Source organism: Astyanax mexicanus, chromosome 3 (genome assembly GCF_023375975.1).
Source record: "Astyanax mexicanus isolate ESR-SI-001 chromosome 3, AstMex3_surface, whole genome shotgun sequence".
NCBI classification, from domain to species: Eukaryota; Metazoa; Chordata; class Actinopteri; order Characiformes; family Acestrorhamphidae; genus Astyanax; species Astyanax mexicanus.
Window position 1 is genome coordinate 64,314,341 of NC_064410.1, and position 19,028 is coordinate 64,333,368.

General features: G+C 36.0%; 3 protein-coding genes across 3 annotated transcripts; 2 read left to right on the forward strand and 1 right to left on the reverse strand.

The window, feature by feature from the left end:
- The first annotated feature begins 185 nt into the window (after window positions 1-185).
- Window positions 186-1,130, forward strand: LOC107196800 (hemoglobin subunit alpha). Its single transcript, XM_007238189.4, has 3 exons — window positions 186-344; window positions 561-768; window positions 914-1,130. Exons 1-3 carry the CDS (start codon window positions 250-252, stop codon window positions 1,040-1,042), a joined length of 432 nt encoding a protein of 143 aa, XP_007238251.1. The 5' UTR covers window positions 186-249; the 3' UTR covers window positions 1,043-1,130.
- Window positions 1,131-6,415: 5,285 nt separating this feature from the next.
- Window positions 6,416-7,235, reverse strand: LOC103025741 (hemoglobin subunit beta). The gene is made up of 3 exons (XM_007238192.4): window positions 7,081-7,235; window positions 6,763-6,985; window positions 6,416-6,660 (listed from the first exon to the last, which is right to left on the reverse strand). Exons 1-3 carry the CDS (start codon window positions 7,170-7,172, stop codon window positions 6,529-6,531), a joined length of 447 nt encoding a protein of 148 aa, XP_007238254.2. The 5' UTR covers window positions 7,173-7,235; the 3' UTR covers window positions 6,416-6,528.
- A 1,784-nt stretch (window positions 7,236-9,019) lies between these two features.
- LOC103026054 (hemoglobin subunit alpha) lies at window positions 9,020-9,893 on the forward strand. Its single transcript, XM_007238193.4, has 3 exons — window positions 9,020-9,174; window positions 9,375-9,582; window positions 9,678-9,893. The coding sequence occupies exons 1-3, from the start codon at window positions 9,080-9,082 to the stop codon at window positions 9,804-9,806; spliced, it is 432 nt and encodes a 143-aa protein (XP_007238255.1). The 5' UTR covers window positions 9,020-9,079; the 3' UTR covers window positions 9,807-9,893.
- Window positions 9,894-19,028: the final 9,135 nt, after the last annotated feature.

The window sequence follows — 19,028 nt, forward strand, 5'->3', positions numbered from 1 at the left end:
AGTTCTATATCAATACAGGACCGAATATGATTCAGCCAAATTAATCTTGAAGCCCAAAGTTGAGGTCAAAAATAATTTCGTTATCTTTTAATTGGCACCGGTTAATCAGTCTGGGTGGAGACCGGCTGAAACGCCTATCAGAGGTGTGGTCCGCTTTTTGGTTTAATATAAAGGTGGTCAAACTGTTCAAGTTCAACAGGAGCTTTTTTTTCTAAATACACCCAGAGTCGAGGAAATCAAGACGTAACGATGAGTCTCACCGCTAAGGACATGGCTACGGTCAAAACCCTTTGGGGTAAAATCTCCTCCAAGTCCGATGAGATCGGTGCTGAAGCCTTGGGCAGGTAATTTTATTCGGTGTATATATATGGTGTTAATGTATTTTAGACAATACAGTTGTTTTTTGTTTGTTTATTTTGAATTGTTTTGTGCACATTGTATTTGCCAGATTTAAATAAGCATTTAATGTTAACATTTAGCGGTATTGTAACACAAATGTTGTTTTTACAATGAAAAAATGACTGAATAGATACAAAGCTAATCTATATTGCCTCCATCAGACTGCTGACCGTCTACCCCCAGACCAAGACCTACTTCGCCCACTGGGCTGATGTGAGCCCTGGATCTGCTCCAGTGAAGAAGCATGGAAAGACCATCATGGGAGCTGTTGGTGAGGCAGTTTCCAAAATTGAAGACCTTCCTGGAGCTCTGTCCCAGCTCAGCGAACTGCACGCTTACAAGCTCCGAGTGGACCCTGCTAACTTCAAGGTAGATCTCCTCTACATAACCTGTGATTGCCAATATTCGCATTACAGTTAATAAAGAAAACAGTTAATTTAAACCGGGATGATTTAGATTTCCAATTCATTTAATATAATTTTAAATCTGTTCTCTGTTGTCTCTTTAATCTCAGCTCCTGGCTCACAACATCATCGTGGTCGTGGGCATGATGTTCCCTGGAGACTTCTCTCCTGAAGTCCACGTGTCTCTAGACAAGTTCCTTCAGAACTTGGCCTGGTGTCTGGCTGAGAGGTACCGCTAAACCACCAATCGGAAGGAAGAGTCTAATGGCGCAGTTCTTCTTGGGCACAGCCATGTCTGAATAAACTCACTTGATGAATAAACTTAAACATGTGTATTTGTGTTTTTATGATAAACTAACGTTTATTATAATACTTTATTTAGGTTATCGTTTGCTAAAGCGTTGTCTCTGATGATGGTCAAAACCATCAGTAAAAAAATGTATTGCTGCATGCAAAGTCTTATGCACTTACGTTTCAGCACTATTGATTCAATTACACCGTTTGTTGATTTTCTAAGTGCAAATACGTGAACCAAGAAAAACAAACAAACAAACAAACAAACAAAAAGAGTCAGTTTAGCAGTTTAATTTTCGTACTGTATCAAGCTAAATTCGAAATGGAGAAATGGGTTTTCATCCAATTAGAGTTTTTCATGTCAGCCTTTTGCAAACAGAATTTCAAGAAAAATGAAAAGTTGAATGTTCTCTCAATTTTCAGATTTGTCCATTTTTGTATTGTGTAACAAATCTGTTGGTATAATTAAATTTAAAAAAGTAAAAAATAAAAAATTAGAACATAAAGTAAATAAAATTATTTTCTTTACGATTGTGAGGGGAAGAGAAGAAAAAAAAACTAAAATTAGAAAAAACATCCAGTTTTCTATTTTGCATTCAGCAGTAGTCAGAAAAATAAATTAATAAACGTTACCCAGACCAAAAAGAACATGCAAAATCAATTCTGCACATAAATGTATTCATTTATTTGTTTTAGGAAAAATATCACATTTACAGTGGTGTCTTTTCGCTTTCACACGCTAAATTGTTAATTCCTCAAAATGTTCAATTACACAGACACTACAACTTTTAAATACCCAATTTTAGTTAAAAACCTACTTTATTTGAATAAATATGCGTTGCAAAATGACTGAACAAGAACTTATTTTTAAAGCAATATCATCGACAAATGCACAAAGCATGCACAAAGAAGTGTTTCTTCAGTTAAGAGACAGTATTAAGGAAAACGGAACTCGTCAAAACCTGGACAAAATAGCGTGTTAGTCTATTTAACCTTTATTTGTATTGCGCATTTAAATAAGTTTTTAAATCGAGCGATTAAATGACTGGCGCTGCGCAGTAGACATCCGAGATCCTCAGCTTCTGCTGTGTGAACTTCTTGTTTTTACCGAATTCTGTTTTTATTTAGGAAAAAAAAGGTTAATATCCGCTGTTTTAACTTTACGATTTTATATTCTAAGAAAAATGAAGCATGAAAGAAGTTTTTACGAATGAGCTCTGAATGACTGTGTGACACAACACACTATGTTAAACCTGCCTTATTTGGTTACGTGATATTTTTAATCAAACATATTTTTTAATTAAAATCAAAACTTAATGACTAGTATTCAGCATTAGGTTGTTTTTAACTTTTTAATTGCGGTTTCGTTTGTATTTTTTATTACAGAATATTGTCATTGCCACAATAAAATTCCAATGCTTCATAATGACTCGGTTCAATAAAATTAAATATTTAACAATGCCGATATTCTGATATGTATGTTCCAAAGAGAAGACAAATAAACACACAAAACGCATAATCCTATGCAAAACATTAAAAGAAGAACGGTGATGTTTACCCAAGCATGATTCACTTAGTATAGGTAGTTTAGGTATCTATCTAAATTGGTGAATGTTTATGGTAATTGCTGTCAAATTCTGTTAATTCTCACTTACAGATAACTTAATTCTTAGCTATAACAAACATAACTGCAGAACAACAGATTATCAATGTTTATAAAGTTGCTTCTCTTAAAATAAGACATATTGATTAATTAATTGATTGCAAATACGGCATTAGCTTTCCAAAGAATTTAATTTTACCCCCTCAAAAACTCACCCCATTACAGATGATTTGGGCACTGCATGACATCACACTGGATTTGGAATGAAACACATATGATGCAATCAAAGTTTAGACCTTTAGGTTGAATACAAGGTTTTGAACTTTAAAAAATCCTATAAATTGTTCAAGAATTAGAAACAATTTTATACAAGACCTTCTTATTTCAGGGGCTCAAAAGTTGTTGTATTAATGATTTCCTCATTTATCCATCATCAGTTATTAGATTATAAGTAAAAAGTCTGAAACCAATTCCAGTTGTGACATTTGCATTTGGAAATTGTTGGTGTGAACACACAATATGCAGTTAAAGGAGCTCTCAATGGAATACAAAACCATAATAAGTCTGGAAAAAAAGTAATTGATTAGAGAGATATAGTTGAAATGTTAGGAGTGGCCAAATTAACAGTTTGGTACATTCTGGTAAAAAAAAGAGTGCAGTGGTGAACTAAAGAACTCCTTTACCTGGATGTCCACAGAAGACAACAGTGGTAGATGATCTCAGAATCATTTCCATGATTAGGAAAAACCTCTTCACAACATCCACCCAAGTGAAGAACACTCTCCAGAAGTAGGTTTATCAGGATCTTAGTCTGCCATAAAGAGAAGACTTCAAAAGAGCAATCACAGAGGGTTCACCACAAGTTACAAATCATTAATTGTTCATTCCATCGTTTTAAATTAATTTTAAAATGTGTAGTTGTGTCTCTAGCATGAATGAATGAAATGTGAGCTGCTTTTTGCGAAAAAAAAAAGTGCTCTGGTGTTTCTATTTAGCCCTGCTTTAGATCACTGAATTAGAGGTCTCTAAAGAAAGACAGGATTTGGCTCTTGCTAATGAATATTCATACATGCAAACATACTGCCTCTGATTGGCTGATGGCACTGCAGCAGAGAACCCCTACCTGCCTTCAGTCAAAACTCAAAGGACAAAATGTTTTTGGAGATACAGCCTCAGTTATAAAGATACAGCACTGAGTGCTAGATAAAGTTAACCCCTAAAATTGCGGCCGCGAAGCCAGTCTCCTTGCGGCAGCGCAAACAACATGGCTAATGCTTCTAATCTCTTAACTCAGACTTGGTAATTCGGTATTTGGACAGTTTCACCACGTCGAAGGCCCAGAATGTGCTGTCGAGTTGAGTCAAACTGTGCTTCCCTAGTGTATATTTAAGCATTTGGTAAAACACAGAATCAACCGGAGATCCGATTTAAACATAAAGTAACTTATACAAGATAGCTAAAGCTAACTAGCTGTTTAAACAGAAGCTGTAAACAGAGTAAACAGAGCTGGTAGCCCCTCCTTAGCAACAGCTCCTAATGCTGTAGCCTGGGTGGGCAGTCTTGAGCTGAGGTGGGTGAGGCTATGAACTCACTAGTTAATGTAGTTAACTAGTTTTGTCTCTCTGATCAACTCGTATTTCTGAGGATTTTCTTTTTCTAGCTACTGCAGATAATGGAGGCTGAGAAACTGTTTTATATGCAGCATCATAAATAACTCAGAGAGACCTATTGCATTTCACAAACAACAAGAACAAGTGGATTTTAGCGGAAGAAGAACTTTAAAAGAGAGGCCATAGTAGACTTTACCAATAAACATCCACAGAAGTCAGCTCAGTTTTGAAACAACGCTATTTATACGGATGAAACTAAGATCAGCCTGTACCAGAATGATGGGAAGAAGAAAGTATTGAGAAAGCTTGGAACAGCTCGACACAAGCACATCCTCCCCATCCTCTGTAAAACATGGTGGTGGTTGGGCATTAATGGCTTCAATGGCACTGAGCCACTAGTGTTTACTAAAGATTTGACAGAAGACACAAGAAGAAGTATGAATTCTGATGTGTAAAGGGAAAGACATTCTGCTCAGATTCAACCAAATGCAGGAAGGTTGATTGGACAGCGCTTATCAGTACAGATGCACTCTAAAAAGGTATTTTGTGTTGTACTCAGAAATACCTAATACAAATAAGAGTTAATATTATAATGTTTGTATTATTTATTCACTATTATTTGTATTAGGTATTGTAAAATTCTGCTTATTAAAACAGACAAATAATATCTTGCATTTTGTATTTAATTACAATAAAAAATGTGTACCGAAACGCGAGAACAAATGCATCACTATAGAGAGCAAGTATGAGAAACAGAAATGTTCTATAGCCTCTTTTCTAAGGCACTACAATTGTCACATCCTCGCTTTTTTGACACCTCCGGAAATGGTTTAATTCAACTCTCTCACTCTCTTTCGCGCGCGCGCTATGTTTCAGTATCTCTCTTTCTCTCTCTCTATCGCTTGCTGTTTTACTGTCTCACTGAATGTTGTAACTCATGCTAACTCAAGTTTTCATTACCCATTACTAAAAATTGAGCAAATCAGCTGCCTTACAAAAGTTAAGTAAACTCAACTTATTCTGTCTTACAGTATAATAAAATAAAATAAAAAGTTAAATCAACTTCCCCTTTAGTTGTAACAACTTGATGTTCTAAGTTATGCTAAATTAAGTTTTTTAAGGCAAAAAAAGGCAAAAAGTAAATACAACTTGTCCGGGCTTACAGCGATCCTATGCTCTCTCTCTCTCTAGCTTTATACTATATATATAAAAGCAGTGTAGCATGTGTACGCAGCACTATTCGAGTGTATGAGTTCGCATGCCAATGTTTAGTTTTGCGTACCATTTAATACGCATGGGAAATGAGACTGGGTTGTATCACCATAGTTTTTTTTGTCCAGATGTTTAGGTTGATTCTTTTTTTTTATAAGGAATTGACTCAGAACCACCGCGGGATTTCATTTCATTAATACCAATTGGCCCAGAAATTCATTTCATTATTCTGCTTTTGTCCCACGTACAGTACTGTGTAAAGGTTTTAGGCACCAAAGCAAATTACACTAATCCATTTATCTCAGCAATATGAGTGTTTTCACCTGAAAAAAGCACTACATATGATTTAACCAGATGCAACTAAACATAAATACAGTAAAACGTTTTAACTACGTATGTTATATAGCCAAGGTGAACAAAGTGTAGTTCCAGATTTCTCCTGGATGCTCCTCAGCCAGCATGTGTATATTATGTTCAGTTCCGTCAGCAGCTCACCTGATTTACCACATTTACAAATTCACCAAACCAGGTGATGATGAGATGATGAGAATTAGAAATAACTCTATTTAACTCAAATGAGGAGAGTTTATCAGATGAAAAAGAAAACTTTTGGGAAGGAGAGTAACATAATTTGAATTCTCTTTATGTCCTGTGCATATGCAGTATTGATAATAAAACTACTTGAGTCGACTGGACTTGACTTGCTTTACAGCTTTCCTTCTCACCAGCGGTACGTGAATTAAAACAACCCGTTCCGAAAAAAAAGAATTTTCAAATAAATTACATGATTGGTAGAGTTTAAAGCCTTTAGACACATGAACCCCATATTTTAGCGATGATATTTGTATAGTGATGAGGATATGTATGTATGCAATATAACAGAAGCGGTGAAATGCGTTTATAACATGTTTTATTATTGTGTCAAGGGAATATCTTTGGTCAACAGCATTGTGCATCGATTTTAAAGCTGAACTTTAGCTGTTTTCCTATTCGTTTAAGAATGACACTAGTGGTACTGTCTGCCCAGAGCGGATGCAACGACAGCCAAGAACTTCTGCCAGGCTTCCTGCACATCAGGGGTGAAGACGGAGGGTCCGAACTTCATGGCCACGCAAACGGTGATGCAGTCTCCGAGAAGCTGGAGAAAACAATAAAAGAAAACAGTATTAAAAACTTCTCAGTAAAATCAGTGGTTTGTAAGATTTTGAGATGTTTTAGGACTAAAAAAATTAAAACGTACTCTGAAGTTGTCGGGATCCACGTGAATTTTCTCAGAGTGCATCACACTGAGACTAGCATAGGCAGCCTTGATGTTGTCCAAGTTGGTGATGGCTCTCTCCAGTCCACCCATGACTACCTTTCCATGATGAGCCACCTTAGGGTTTCCCTGGATGGCAGCGGCGCTGGACAGGTTACCAAAGGAAGAGAAGTGCCTCTGGGTCCATGGAGCGATGACCAGAAGTCTGAAACAAACAAAAAGAAGAACCGAGTCATCTAAAAGAACAACTATATCAAGAGATCAACACAAGAGAGTATAGTTATGGATATAATTACTTACCTGGATAGAGCCTGAGGTCCGATTTCATCCACGCTGATCTTTCCCCACAGGCCAGTGATGGCGCTGCGCTCGGCATCTGTCCACTCAACCATATTGACGGTTCAGGCTGTCTCGAGGTTCTCGCTTGAAGCTGTTTAATGCAAATTCTGAACGCAATTTATGGATGTTTAACACCTCCGCCCTTTAGCCAGAGGACGATATGATTGGCCCTGTTTCTATAGACGTAACATAAGGGCGTGTGCATCGCAGATTGGCACATGGCCACCTCTTTTTTAATGCTTATCACGATTCGAGGAATTCTTCCACAAATCTGATATACATACGTACACATAAATGTACAGTTCATATATTAATACTGAACATGTTCTAGAATAATAAATAAAGTGTAATGAACAATAAACGAATGACCTATAGTCTACAAAGAAACTGTAAGGAAAAAAAATAAAATGTTCAATGCAATATGCTGCCACATAACATATATGTTGTGTTATATATATATATAATAAAGTTATAGATATTAACCCATAAATGATATAGGAGGATAGAGAGAAGGAAAGATATATGTCAAAGTTCTAACGTCTTGCTGTTTCCTATATGTTATTTTAATTTATATTATACCTACAAACTTTATTTAAATGTAAAACGTCTTTTACTTTGTCCAGTTCGGTTGTAAAAAAGCTGACAATAAAAAATGATGGAAAACAGGAAATCCAAACTACCAAACTACGAAAAATAATGCCTATAACAATATATTTAACTTTGAGTATTTAATTTTATTTGCAGTTTTTTAGTAATGATAATTTTGCTAAACAATATATTACCCTCATTTCCAGGTTGATTTAAATAGATCAAGTAAATGGACATACACACTACTTTAATTCAGATATAACATTCAATATGTGATAATGCATGTGTATATATATATATATATATATATATATATATATATATATATATATATATATATATATATATATATATATATATATATATATAATACTTAGCATTTAATTTAATTTCCAGTTTTATAGTATGGTCATTTTACTGATATATATTTTTACCCTATTTCCAAGTTGATTCAAATAAATCAGGTATGTGGACATACACTTTAATTCAGCTGTATCATTCAATATGTGATCATGCAAAAATGATTCTGCAAAAATACTTGCAGACCACGTTGTCCACAAATTACAACATATAGTAAAAAATATTATAACATGTACATATCCTATAGCAATGTATTAAATTCAGAGCATTTAATTTAATTTGCAGTTTCATAGTAATGTTCATTTTGCTAAGATATATATTGCCCCATTTCTAAGTTGATTTAATTCAGCTGTAACATTCAATATGTGACCCTGCAGAAAATACTTGCAGACCACGTTGTCCACAAATTACAGCATATAGTAATATATGATTACAAGTATACAAGATATATATTGCCCTCATTTCCAAGTTGATTCAATAGATCAAGTATGTGGACATACACTGCTTTAATTGCGTGGTATTTTTTTATAAAAGGAAGCACGTTGTCCACAAATTGCGACATATAGTATTATAGGGTTACATGTACACAACCTATAGCAATATATTTGTTTCTGAGCATTTCATTTATTTGCACTCTTGTAGTGAGTTTAAATTTGTTTTAAAGCAATAAAACGCCCATGTTTTCAGGTTTATTAAAACATTCAAACGCACAATTCACTAGCAGCTCTATACATGCTATGCACGTGGATATACCCACTGTAATGTAGAATTCAATGTGTGATCATGGACAAAAAAATATATTTATCTGAAAGATAAAAAGCAGGCTATACATTGGCATGGTGTTGATTAAACAGGGTGGGGACCAAACCTAACGAGTATCAGAGGTGTGGTTTAGATAGTCCGCTTGGGTGGGTCCGGTTATAGCTTAATATAAAAGGGGGGGACGCTGCGAAATTCAGCAGGAGATTTTTTTTAATTCTTCCTGAGCTGAGAAGGAGAAAAAGACGCGAAGATGAGTCTTACTGTCGATGACATGGCCGTGGTGAAGGCCTTCTGGGGCAAAATCGGCGCCAAGGCTGATGACATTGGAGCTGAAGCTTTGGGCAGGTAATTCTACTTTCTGTATTTTTCTTTTAAAGCTGAAAAAATAACTCTACGTGCATTGGCGAGCATAAGCGCGATGTCCCACCAATAGCTGTAAAAGCAATGCTAATATGACCTTTATGTTTTTCACGTTATATTTAATTTATTTAAGTGATGTGTAGTGAATATACCCATCCATGACTAATTTATATTGCCTCCCTTAGAATGCTGATCGTCTACCCCCAGACCAAGACTTACTTTGCCCACTGGGCTGACCTGAGCCCTGGATCTGCCCCAGTGAAGAAGCATGGAAAGACCATCATGGGAGCTGTTACTGCCGCAGTTGGCAGCATTGAAGACCTTCCATCAGCTCTGTCTCAGCTCAGCGAACTGCACGCTTACAAGCTGCGTGTGGACCCCGCCAACTTCAAGGTGTGTATTTTTTCCAAACACTCAATCTTAATAAAAAAAATCAAATATTTTATTCTAGCTAGTGACACGTTTTTCTGTTTGCTTTTTAAACTCAGATCCTGGCTCACAACATCATCGTGGTCATGGGCATGCTGTTCCCCAATGACTTCACTCCTGAGGTTCATGTGTCTGTAGACAAGTTCCTCCAGAACCTGGCCTGGTGTCTGGCTGAGAGATACCGCTAAACAGCAAATGTCAAGAAACAGTCAATTGAGGCAGTTATTCTTTGACACAGCCAAAAGTCTGAATAAAGTCACCAAATGAATAAAGCATTACGTGTTTCACGTGTACTTTGTTAACAGTTTTTTACAATTTAAGCGATTAAATGTAAAAACGTAGCGATCTTATTGATGTTTTTGACCAGTGCTGGGAAAACGTGCCGATTTTTTTTTTGCTTCATCATAAAAAAGTGTGGCGTATTAATAGAAGACTCAAACTGTGTGGTCAATAATTCACCCAAAGCTTTTCTTGTGGAGTCTAATAATTCTTTACTGTCTTCATATCAGCAGCTGGTTTGGTAAATCAGAGCTTTATGTTTGGTAAACCAGTAGCAGGTATACAAATACTTTACAAAAAAGGGTAAGAAAGAATGATACAGACAAAAGACGTATGTAACGTTAAAAGTAGCACAAAGACAATAAATATAGGTAGAAAAACTCAGAAAAACTTGCACCGGCCAAGAGAGTTGGTGAATGAAGTAAGATGCATAACATATCCACTGGTGGCGTGCCAATGTTTGGCTATTTATAACTACAAATTACTGTGTTTCTGACTAAATTAGTCTGTGCAATAATTTCTTATACTTATAACTTGAGCTGAACAGCACAACTAGCTCAACAGACACAGCGCGAAGAAGCATAACGAGGGACATTTTAAAATAAGCTAGTACATTAAATCCACTTATTATTAGACGAATTCTTATTAGACAAACTATCAATTCAATTCTAATTTGAAATGCGACACATTTTGTGCTAAATATAAGGAAATCGGTATTTCAGGAAACAGACACTTCTGAACAAAGTCAAAGTTCAAATATCAAAAACACCTGCCTAAATGTGCAATTATACGTGCTTATATTACAACTGACCGTATTTTTTTGCAAAAGTAGAAATACGGATTGTTGCAAGTTTTACTAAAGACAGTTTTACCAAGCTGAAAATTATCTACTTTATTGCGAGCAACATTGCAAGGTATGAAATTGTTCATTTTCTGCATGCTAAATAAAAATTAAGTCCTGCTCACCTTAAAACATTTAACAAAACTATGGATTTAACTTTGTTTTAGCTTTTAAAAATAGGCTAAATGCAATAAACTGCAAATATCGGATTATTGACAGGCTTCTAGAATAAATATTAGCAAAATATTAGTAAAATACTAACTGCTTTATAGGCTGCCTATTTGATATGAAGTAACCCGAGCTCAAAATCAAATAAGATTTCATTTATTTAATAAATTTAGAACATTCTTTAAGAATAGGCCAACAATATGTTTGTTTTTATAGAATAAACTGAACTTCAGTTTAGTGTTCAGTATGACATAATGAAATGAAAACTACTTGACTTGACTTGAAATCAATTTACTCTAACCTAAAATATGCAGAAACTTTTATGAAGAGATGTACCTTAACTATTCTAACTATTCTATTTTATTTGGATTCATTACTTTGTATAATCTTACTTTTTAAATTAATATTAACTTAATTGTTTATGAATAAGTGCAGTTTTAAAGGTAGGGCCATTAGAAATTCATAAACAAGGGGTTAAGTTTTGACTAAGCCACCCACTATTGCAAAAAGTAATTATTATCACACTATGAACATTTTTAAAATAAAAACACACCTAATTTTAGAGATACTGCTTAATAGATGTAAGCTTCTGTATGGTATAGATAGTATGACTTATCTCTCTACAAAGAAGAGGCTCGGATAAAGCAAAGACACACACAACTTTATTTGCAGCAACAGGTCAATACACTACTAAAATATTTCAAATATAGATCAGAACTATCAAATGCGTATTTGATAGTTCTTAAAAATTTAGTTCAGATAATTATTCTTTAATATGTATTAAAACTCTTACAAATTAAAACAACTTAAAAATTCACTCAAAATTACTTTATTATTTCAGTTGACCTAATTTATGTTATATGAAATGTGTTTTTATGACTTTTTATGAATTACGTTGTGTGAATGACACGTTTTACAAAAAAAATCTTTGTAGCAGGTCTACAATATACTTTAATTTTTTTTCTGCTCTCAATGTCTATTGGCCAGGAAATTCAGTGACCCAAGTTATTAAGTATGACTGAAATTAGAGAAAAACATACGCATTTGATAGTTCTGATCTATATTTGAAATATTTTAGTAGTGTATTGACCTGTTGCTGCAAATAAAGTTGCATATATACATATGCAAATAAATATGAATATATATAGGTAAATCTAGTGGTATGTAGTGGTAAGTTTGGGCACCTCTGATAATTTTCATGATTTTCCTTTATAAATCATTGTTTGTTGGGATCAGCAATTTCAGTTAAATATATCATATAGCAGACAAACACAGGATAGGATTTACAGAAAGTGTGCAATAATTCTTTAAAGTAAATTAGGCAGATATTCCAACAGAAAAATTACATCAATATTTTGTAGATCCTCGTTTTGCAGAAATAACAGCCTCTAAACTCTTCCTACAGCTTCCAATGAGAGTCTGGCTTCTGGTTGAAGGTATTTTGGATCATTCTCTTTACAAAACATCTCAAGTTCAGTCAGGTTTGATGGTTTCTGATCATGAACAGTCGCTTTAAATCACACCACAGATTGTCAGTAATATTTAGGTCTGAGGACTGAGATGATCTGAGATGATCATTCCAGAATGTTGTTCTTGTTCCTCTGCATGAATGCTTTAGTGCTTTAGTAGATTTTAAGCAGTTTGTTTAGTGTTTAGTGTTTAGGGTCGTTGTTTTGTTAAAGTCTCCAGCTCCGGCGCTTTAACTTTAACTTTCTCACTGATTCTTCAATATTGTTCTGAAGAATCTGCTAATATTGACTGGAATCCATGCGACCCTCAACTTTAACAAGATTCCCAGTACCTGCACTGGTCCCACAGCCCCACAGCATGATGGAACCGGCACTATTTTTACTGTGGGCAGCAGTAAAGTGTTTGTGTTGGAATGCTGTGTTCTTTTTTCACCATGCATAAATAACCATCCTACAAATAACTAAATTTTTGGCCTCATCAGTCCACAGAACCTTATTTCAAAATGAATCTGCTTGTCCAAATGTGCTTTACTTTTAGCATACCTGAAGCAACTCTGTTTGTGGCAGAAAAGGCTTCTTCTGCATTAATTTCTCTCCCATACAGCCTCTCCTCGTGTAAAGTGAGCTGAATAGTGAATAGTGAGCGATGCACAGTGACTCCATCTGCAGTAAGATGATGATGTTGGTTTTTGGAGCTATGGAGGTCTGTAGGTTGACTATGACTGTTCTCATCATCCTTCTCCTCTGATTATCTGAGATTTTTCTTGTTTTGCCACTTTGAGCCTTATTTAGTACTGTTTCTGTGGTTCATTTCCTCACTCTGTTCCTTACAGTGGAAACTGAAGCTGAAATCTCAGATTTGCACTTTTTATATCCTTCCTCTAATTAAACCATCATGTTAAACAATCTTTGTTTTCAGGTTATTTGAGAGTTTTATTTTAAGGCTCCCATGTTGTCACTCTTCAGAGAAAATGAGAAAAGAGGAGAAAAACTTGCAGTTGGCGCAAGTTTAATCCTTTCTCATAATTCTCAGGATTCACCTGTGTGTATGTAGGTCAAGGGTCAATGAGCTTACTGAACAAATGTTGTTTTTTAATAATTAGTGCAAAAGGTATTCAAATTAATAAAACAACAAGTGTACTCAAATGTATGCACTTGCCTAATTTAAGTAATTATTGCACACTTTCTGTAAATCCTATTAACTTTACTTCACTTCACAAATATCACTGTGTCTATTTGCTTTATGATATATTTCACTGAAATTGCTGAGCTGAAGGAAAATCATGAAAAATGATTAGGGGTGCTCAAATTTTTCATACAACTGTATATGGTAAGATGTACAAAGTCTACGCAATGTTAGTTGAGGAACAACCTCTTCCCATATTTGCTTCAGAGAGACTCATTTTTATAATCATTCATGTCAGTTTTATTTGATAAGTATTTACTTTTAACACCTTTTGTTGCCCCATCCCAACTTTTTAAGATGTGTTTTAGGCATTGTGTTCTAACTGAGTTATGATTACAAATCCATCAGACACAATGCCCTGAAAAGGTACATACATTTATATGTATGTATATATATACATAATGTACACACAGTCCTTTAAAATATTATTTTACTTATAGCACTTAGTATTTACCTACAGTATTTACCTAAGTAGTGGTGAAACAAACAAATACTTCAACAAAATATAATTCAGAACGAATTTACATAATATTAATATTATTAATATTTTAATTTAATATTATTTCAGAACGAATTTTGTACTTTTAAAAGGTCAGATTGTACATGCGGCTGTCAGCAGAGGGCGACGGCATCAAAATGCTGTTATCCATTAAACACCATGAAATAAGTAGCTCCAACCTGAGGCACCTGATGTTTCTTAGTATTTAAATGGGTTTGAAGGGAACTCAGCCTCTTCGCACTTTTTTGTACAGTACGTTATGTTGTGTTTGTTTCAGAGCAAAAAGGGAAAATCTGAAAAGAAACGAAACAAAAAGTAGAAGAGAACAGAGCTAAAAGACAATCAAAACTTCAGAGATAAAAACCAAGAATAAATAAGTTATTTTTGTTAATCTGTGAAACCAGACGCATTAAACAGCTTTATTTTTCAAGAGATGTGTATTTGTCCGTATATTTTCTTTATGTTTGGGAAATCTGTCCTTTGTTCCAGGCACGTCATTTTTTAGTTTTATTTGTTTGTTCATCAAGTGTTTTTCTCTTAAATTAACATGAGGGGTGTAATTCCACCGCTTGCCTGCGCTTTTCAGTGGCGCAAGTGAGGCGCAGCAGGGCCTGGGTCCTCAGGTTCCACTTCCTGTCCCAAAACAAAAACAGTTTATAGTTTTATATCATTATATTATATAACATATCTACTAAGAATAACAGTGTGTATAAAATGAATACATTATTAAGAAAATATTTAATATGTAAATATTCTCACTGTTGTTCCTGTTTACTTGGGCCTGTTGGGTCCACAACCATTGACTGGATCTATGGGGAACCTCTGACAGCTCCTTTATCAATCAATCAACTTTTATTTTCACTCGGAAAAATATTGAGGGTGACCCTCATTTACAATGTTGCCGAGCATTTATAGCATCAAAGGGATTTAATAAGACATTTAAAATAATAAGGAATGAAACAGTAAAAAATAATAAATAAAAGAAATACTCATTTTAAATCAACATTTAATAAAATATATGTGTAATAAAGAAATTTCTTAAAGACCATACAAATGAAATTGCACATAAAATGTAAAGAATTTGTTAAATATAAAATAGGTAGAAAAGTAATAGTAAAAGTAAAGTAAAATGATAAGAATTATAAGAATTTATAAAATAAATAATAATGAACTAAGAACATAAGAATCAAAATATAAAACATTAGAATATAAAAAGTAAAATAAATAAATAAATATCTGCCCCTAGAATTAATTGTCATTAACTATATTTTTAAAAAGTTGAGTTCAAGTTCACTACTAGCCACAACCATGCCTGATTACTGCCAGACCCGTAAAATCAAGAAATCACTTAAAAAGAACCTGTCTGACAACATGAAGCTGATAAAATATCTCAAAAAGCAGCACATAATTATTATAGCCCCATCTGAAGAAACTCTTCTTCTCTCGTGCATCATCAGATGGCCAACTCAGTGTCTAGCAGCCACGACCTCGTTTGTGGGTCTAAGTCAAAGAGCCCAGCTTCTGAGGGTGGGCTGTATAGGGGGCAGCCGGAGATTATGTGCTCAGCTGTCTGTTCCGGTTCACCACACTCGCATGCCGCACTGTCCGACAGGCCCCACCTCTTTAAAGATGAATTGAAACGGCCTACTCCAGTGCGCAAACGATTCAGGGAGGTCCACAGATGCCGTGGCAGGTCTTCTCCTTTTACCCCACCTCCTGGGTCCTTAATGTATTGTTGGATGCGGGAGGGCCCGGCCTTCTCCCACAAATTTCAGTTTGCGGAGCCTGCTGGTCTGGCCATCGCTGGTCTGGACAGTGAAGCTGCGGTTTGATAGCATCTCCATAATAAATCTCACCATGTGCCGGTCCGGGATTGTCCTTAGCAGTTTTAGATGCAGTCCACGGTGCCACACAGTGTCATAGGTGGCAGTCAGGTCCAGGAATACTACTCCAGCTTTCTCATTATCCTGGAAGCTGTCCTCGATGTCCTGAGTAAGTAGTGTTACCTGATCCACCGTTGATCTGCCTCGGCGGAAGCCAGCTTGTTCTGGTGGAAGTTGTAGGTCCACCACTGGTTCAATATGGCTATGGATCAGACGCTCCAAGATCTTATACGGGACACATAACAGAGAGATGGGCCTGTAGGACTTTGGGTCTTTGGTTGGTTTGTTTGGCTTTGGCATGGCTATGACAGAAGCTCGCCGCCAGGTCTTTGGGAGCGTGGACCTCCGGAAACATATTGTGAAGAACGAGCAGAGCCAGCGAGATGTTCTATCACTTTGGTGCATGACAAATTCTGAAGAAACTCAACAACAGAAAATAAAATAAAGTTATTGATCATCTATCAGTCTGGAAAAGATTATAAAGTCATTTCTAAAGCTTTGAGACTCCAGAGAACCACAGTGATTCACTATTATTCACTAATGGAGAAAAAACATGGAGCACTGGTGAACCTTCCCAGGAGTGACCGGCCGACCGAAAAAAATTACTCTAAAAGGGCATGAAGAACTCATCCAGGAGATCCCAAAAGAACCCAGAACAACTAAAGAACTGCAGGATCTCACTCGCTTCAGTTAAGATCAGTGTTAATGATTCAATAATAAGAAAGAGACTCACATTTACCAACTAACATCAAACACAACACAACCACCTGTCTCACATTTACCAACTAACATCAAAAACACCACAACCACCCGTCTCACATTTACCAACTAATGTCACGGGTGCCAAATTAAGGTTTTGAAGGTGATTTTTAATTTATTGTACTTTTATTTTATGGACTTTTATTTTGTTGGGCTGCCGCAGCAAAGGCAATTTGATTAAATGCGGCTCAGCTGCGGCTTGTGAACTGGCGCTGTTTGAGCAGAACTATTTAACAGACTCACACCAGGCCATCGGGAGAGCGGAAGTGCAGGACCAGGGACGCCGCACGCGGACGCGGTTGGGGGCTCTCTCCAAACACACGGCAGTGGAGAAGCGGAGCGGAGCGCTGACTGGGAATGACCCGCGCTGACTGAACTGGGATTCGAAGGAATCGAGTGGCCGCTGGTTGAATCACTGATCGAGAAGGTGAATCGGTGAGGCTGTGTTAGCTGGGGGAAGGGTGTGGATTCGACTCACCCTTCCACAAAGTTAAGTTTCTATTCTGAGTCAGTTCTGAACAAGTTGCTGTCTGTGGGAAAGGGAGCGGCTTTCTGTTCATGTTAGTGTTTGCCCTGTGTCTGCTGCAGCGCGCTGGGAAGCCACGTGGACCTGCCGGTGTGTATGAGAACGTGAGAGACTCTATTGCAGCGGCGTTTGTCTGCTGCAAGAGGCGTTGTGAGGAGAAGGAAGGGTGAGAACGCTCACCCTTCCCTAAGTTAAGTGCTATTTCCCCCCATATTTTGAGAATTCTACTCTTGGCTCACCACTAGTATTAGTTTAAGTATATTTTATATTTTTTTGGTTTATTGATTTTGTTTTACTTTAAATTAATAATAGAATTTAGTTTTTTTTCTATTCTGGCTTCTGGTTATATTTAATTTGCTATTTACTTATTATTTTTGTGAAGAGTGTGTGGGTTTTGCTTTGGCTTTGAGTTACATATTTATTTGTATATTTGAATTTTGGGGTGATTGAGTGTGCAGTGGTGTGAAGGAGTGAATATTTAGTGTTTTACCAGTTCTTGCCAGTAGAGATTTGTTTTTGTTATTTTTGATTTATATTTATTTATAGTGTGTTTATATGATTTAGTTAAATTCTAAATTATAAAATTTAGTTACTGCTTTTGTTTCTTCTTTTTTTGTGGGCTGTCAGTGGTGAAGCCACCAACGGACTGAGTGGACTTTTTACTTCCCTCCTTGAGCTGCTGCCAAGGTTTTGGACTTCTGTATGGACTTTTGGAGTTCTACAAAATCTTATTTCTTAATCTCTTTTAAGTAGATCTTATTTTTCCATTGTTCAATAAATGATTGTGAAATGTATACCCTCTCCAGTGTATTACTGTTGGCTTTACTGATCCCCAAGGTGTATAGTTTTTTTTTTTTTTTTTAATTGGGTTAAGGTACGGTGGCTGAGAAAGCCCTACGCAGTTCAAATTGAAAAGCGCTGCAAAAGCACAACACATCCATCAAAATTACAACACAGGCGCAGCAAATAGAAAAACGCGCTGCAAATACAACCACAACCACAACACAACAGAAGTGAGTCACAACACAACGGAATTTTCCCGGGGGAACTTAAAAGATGCTGTACCAGCTGTATACAAAGGACAATAAGTGGCAAACAAGCTTCTGAAAAGTAAGTTATGTTTATTACCTGTGATTACCACGGTTGTGTGCATATTATTAAAAGTTCTGCTTCACAAAACGCCTTGTTTGCCACTTATTGTCCTTTGTACACACAGTGAAGTCCGAGACGTTACTGAAGACGCAGCTTAGCTGGTACAGCATCTTTTAAGTTCCCCCGGGAAAATTCCGTTGTGTTGTGACTCACTTCCGTTGTGTTGTGGTTGTATTTGCAGCGCGTTTTTCTATTTGCTGTGCCTGTGTTGTATTTTGATGGCTGTGTTTTGTGCTTTTGCAGCGCTTTTCAATTTGCACTGCGTTGGGCTTTCTCGGCCACCGTATTAAGGGATATTTTGGCCCATTTTTAAACTAGGCCGTGACACTAACATCAAACACACCACAACCACCCGTCTCACATTTACCAACTAACATCAAACACACCACAACCACCCGACTCACATTTACCAACTAACATCAAATACAAGTTTAGGTATATTTACCTAACTGAGTCAAAGCTAGATGATAACTTAAATCAGTTACGTTTATTCAACTTAACTGAGTTTTGTTCAAACAACTATTCTGTTCACACAACAGCAAGTTCTGTGGGCTTAAATAATTTAGTTTTTTTAATACATATATAGGAATTCTCAATATATTTAGCTTGTTTTTTGAAACTGCCAATACTGACAGTATAATACTGAGG

Bases quoted from the DNA above. Each gene is read 5' to 3' on its own strand.
- LOC107196800 (XM_007238189.4), top strand. From the start codon at position 250: ATGAGTCTCACCGCTAAGGACATGGCTACGGTCAAAACCCTTTGGGGT. The intron at 345-560 runs GTAATTTTATTC...TGCCTCCATCAG, and splicing joins GGTGCTGAAGCCTTGGGCAG to ACTGCTGACCGTCTACCCCC. The intron at 769-913 runs GTAGATCTCCTC...CTTTAATCTCAG, and splicing joins TGGACCCTGCTAACTTCAAG to CTCCTGGCTCACAACATCAT.
- LOC103025741 (XM_007238192.4), bottom strand. From the start codon at position 7,172: ATGGTTGAGTGGACAGATGCCGAGCGCAGCGCCATCACTGGCCTGTGG. The intron at 6,986-7,080 runs GTAAGTAATTAT...TGTTTGTTTCAG, and splicing joins GGACCTCAGGCTCTATCCAG to ACTTCTGGTCATCGCTCCAT. The intron at 6,661-6,762 runs GTACGTTTTAAT...TGTTTTCTCCAG, and splicing joins TGGATCCCGACAACTTCAGA to CTTCTCGGAGACTGCATCAC.
- LOC103026054 (XM_007238193.4), top strand. From the start codon at position 9,080: ATGAGTCTTACTGTCGATGACATGGCCGTGGTGAAGGCCTTCTGGGGC. The intron at 9,175-9,374 runs GTAATTCTACTT...TGCCTCCCTTAG, and splicing joins GGAGCTGAAGCTTTGGGCAG to AATGCTGATCGTCTACCCCC. The intron at 9,583-9,677 runs GTGTGTATTTTT...TTTTAAACTCAG, and splicing joins TGGACCCCGCCAACTTCAAG to ATCCTGGCTCACAACATCAT.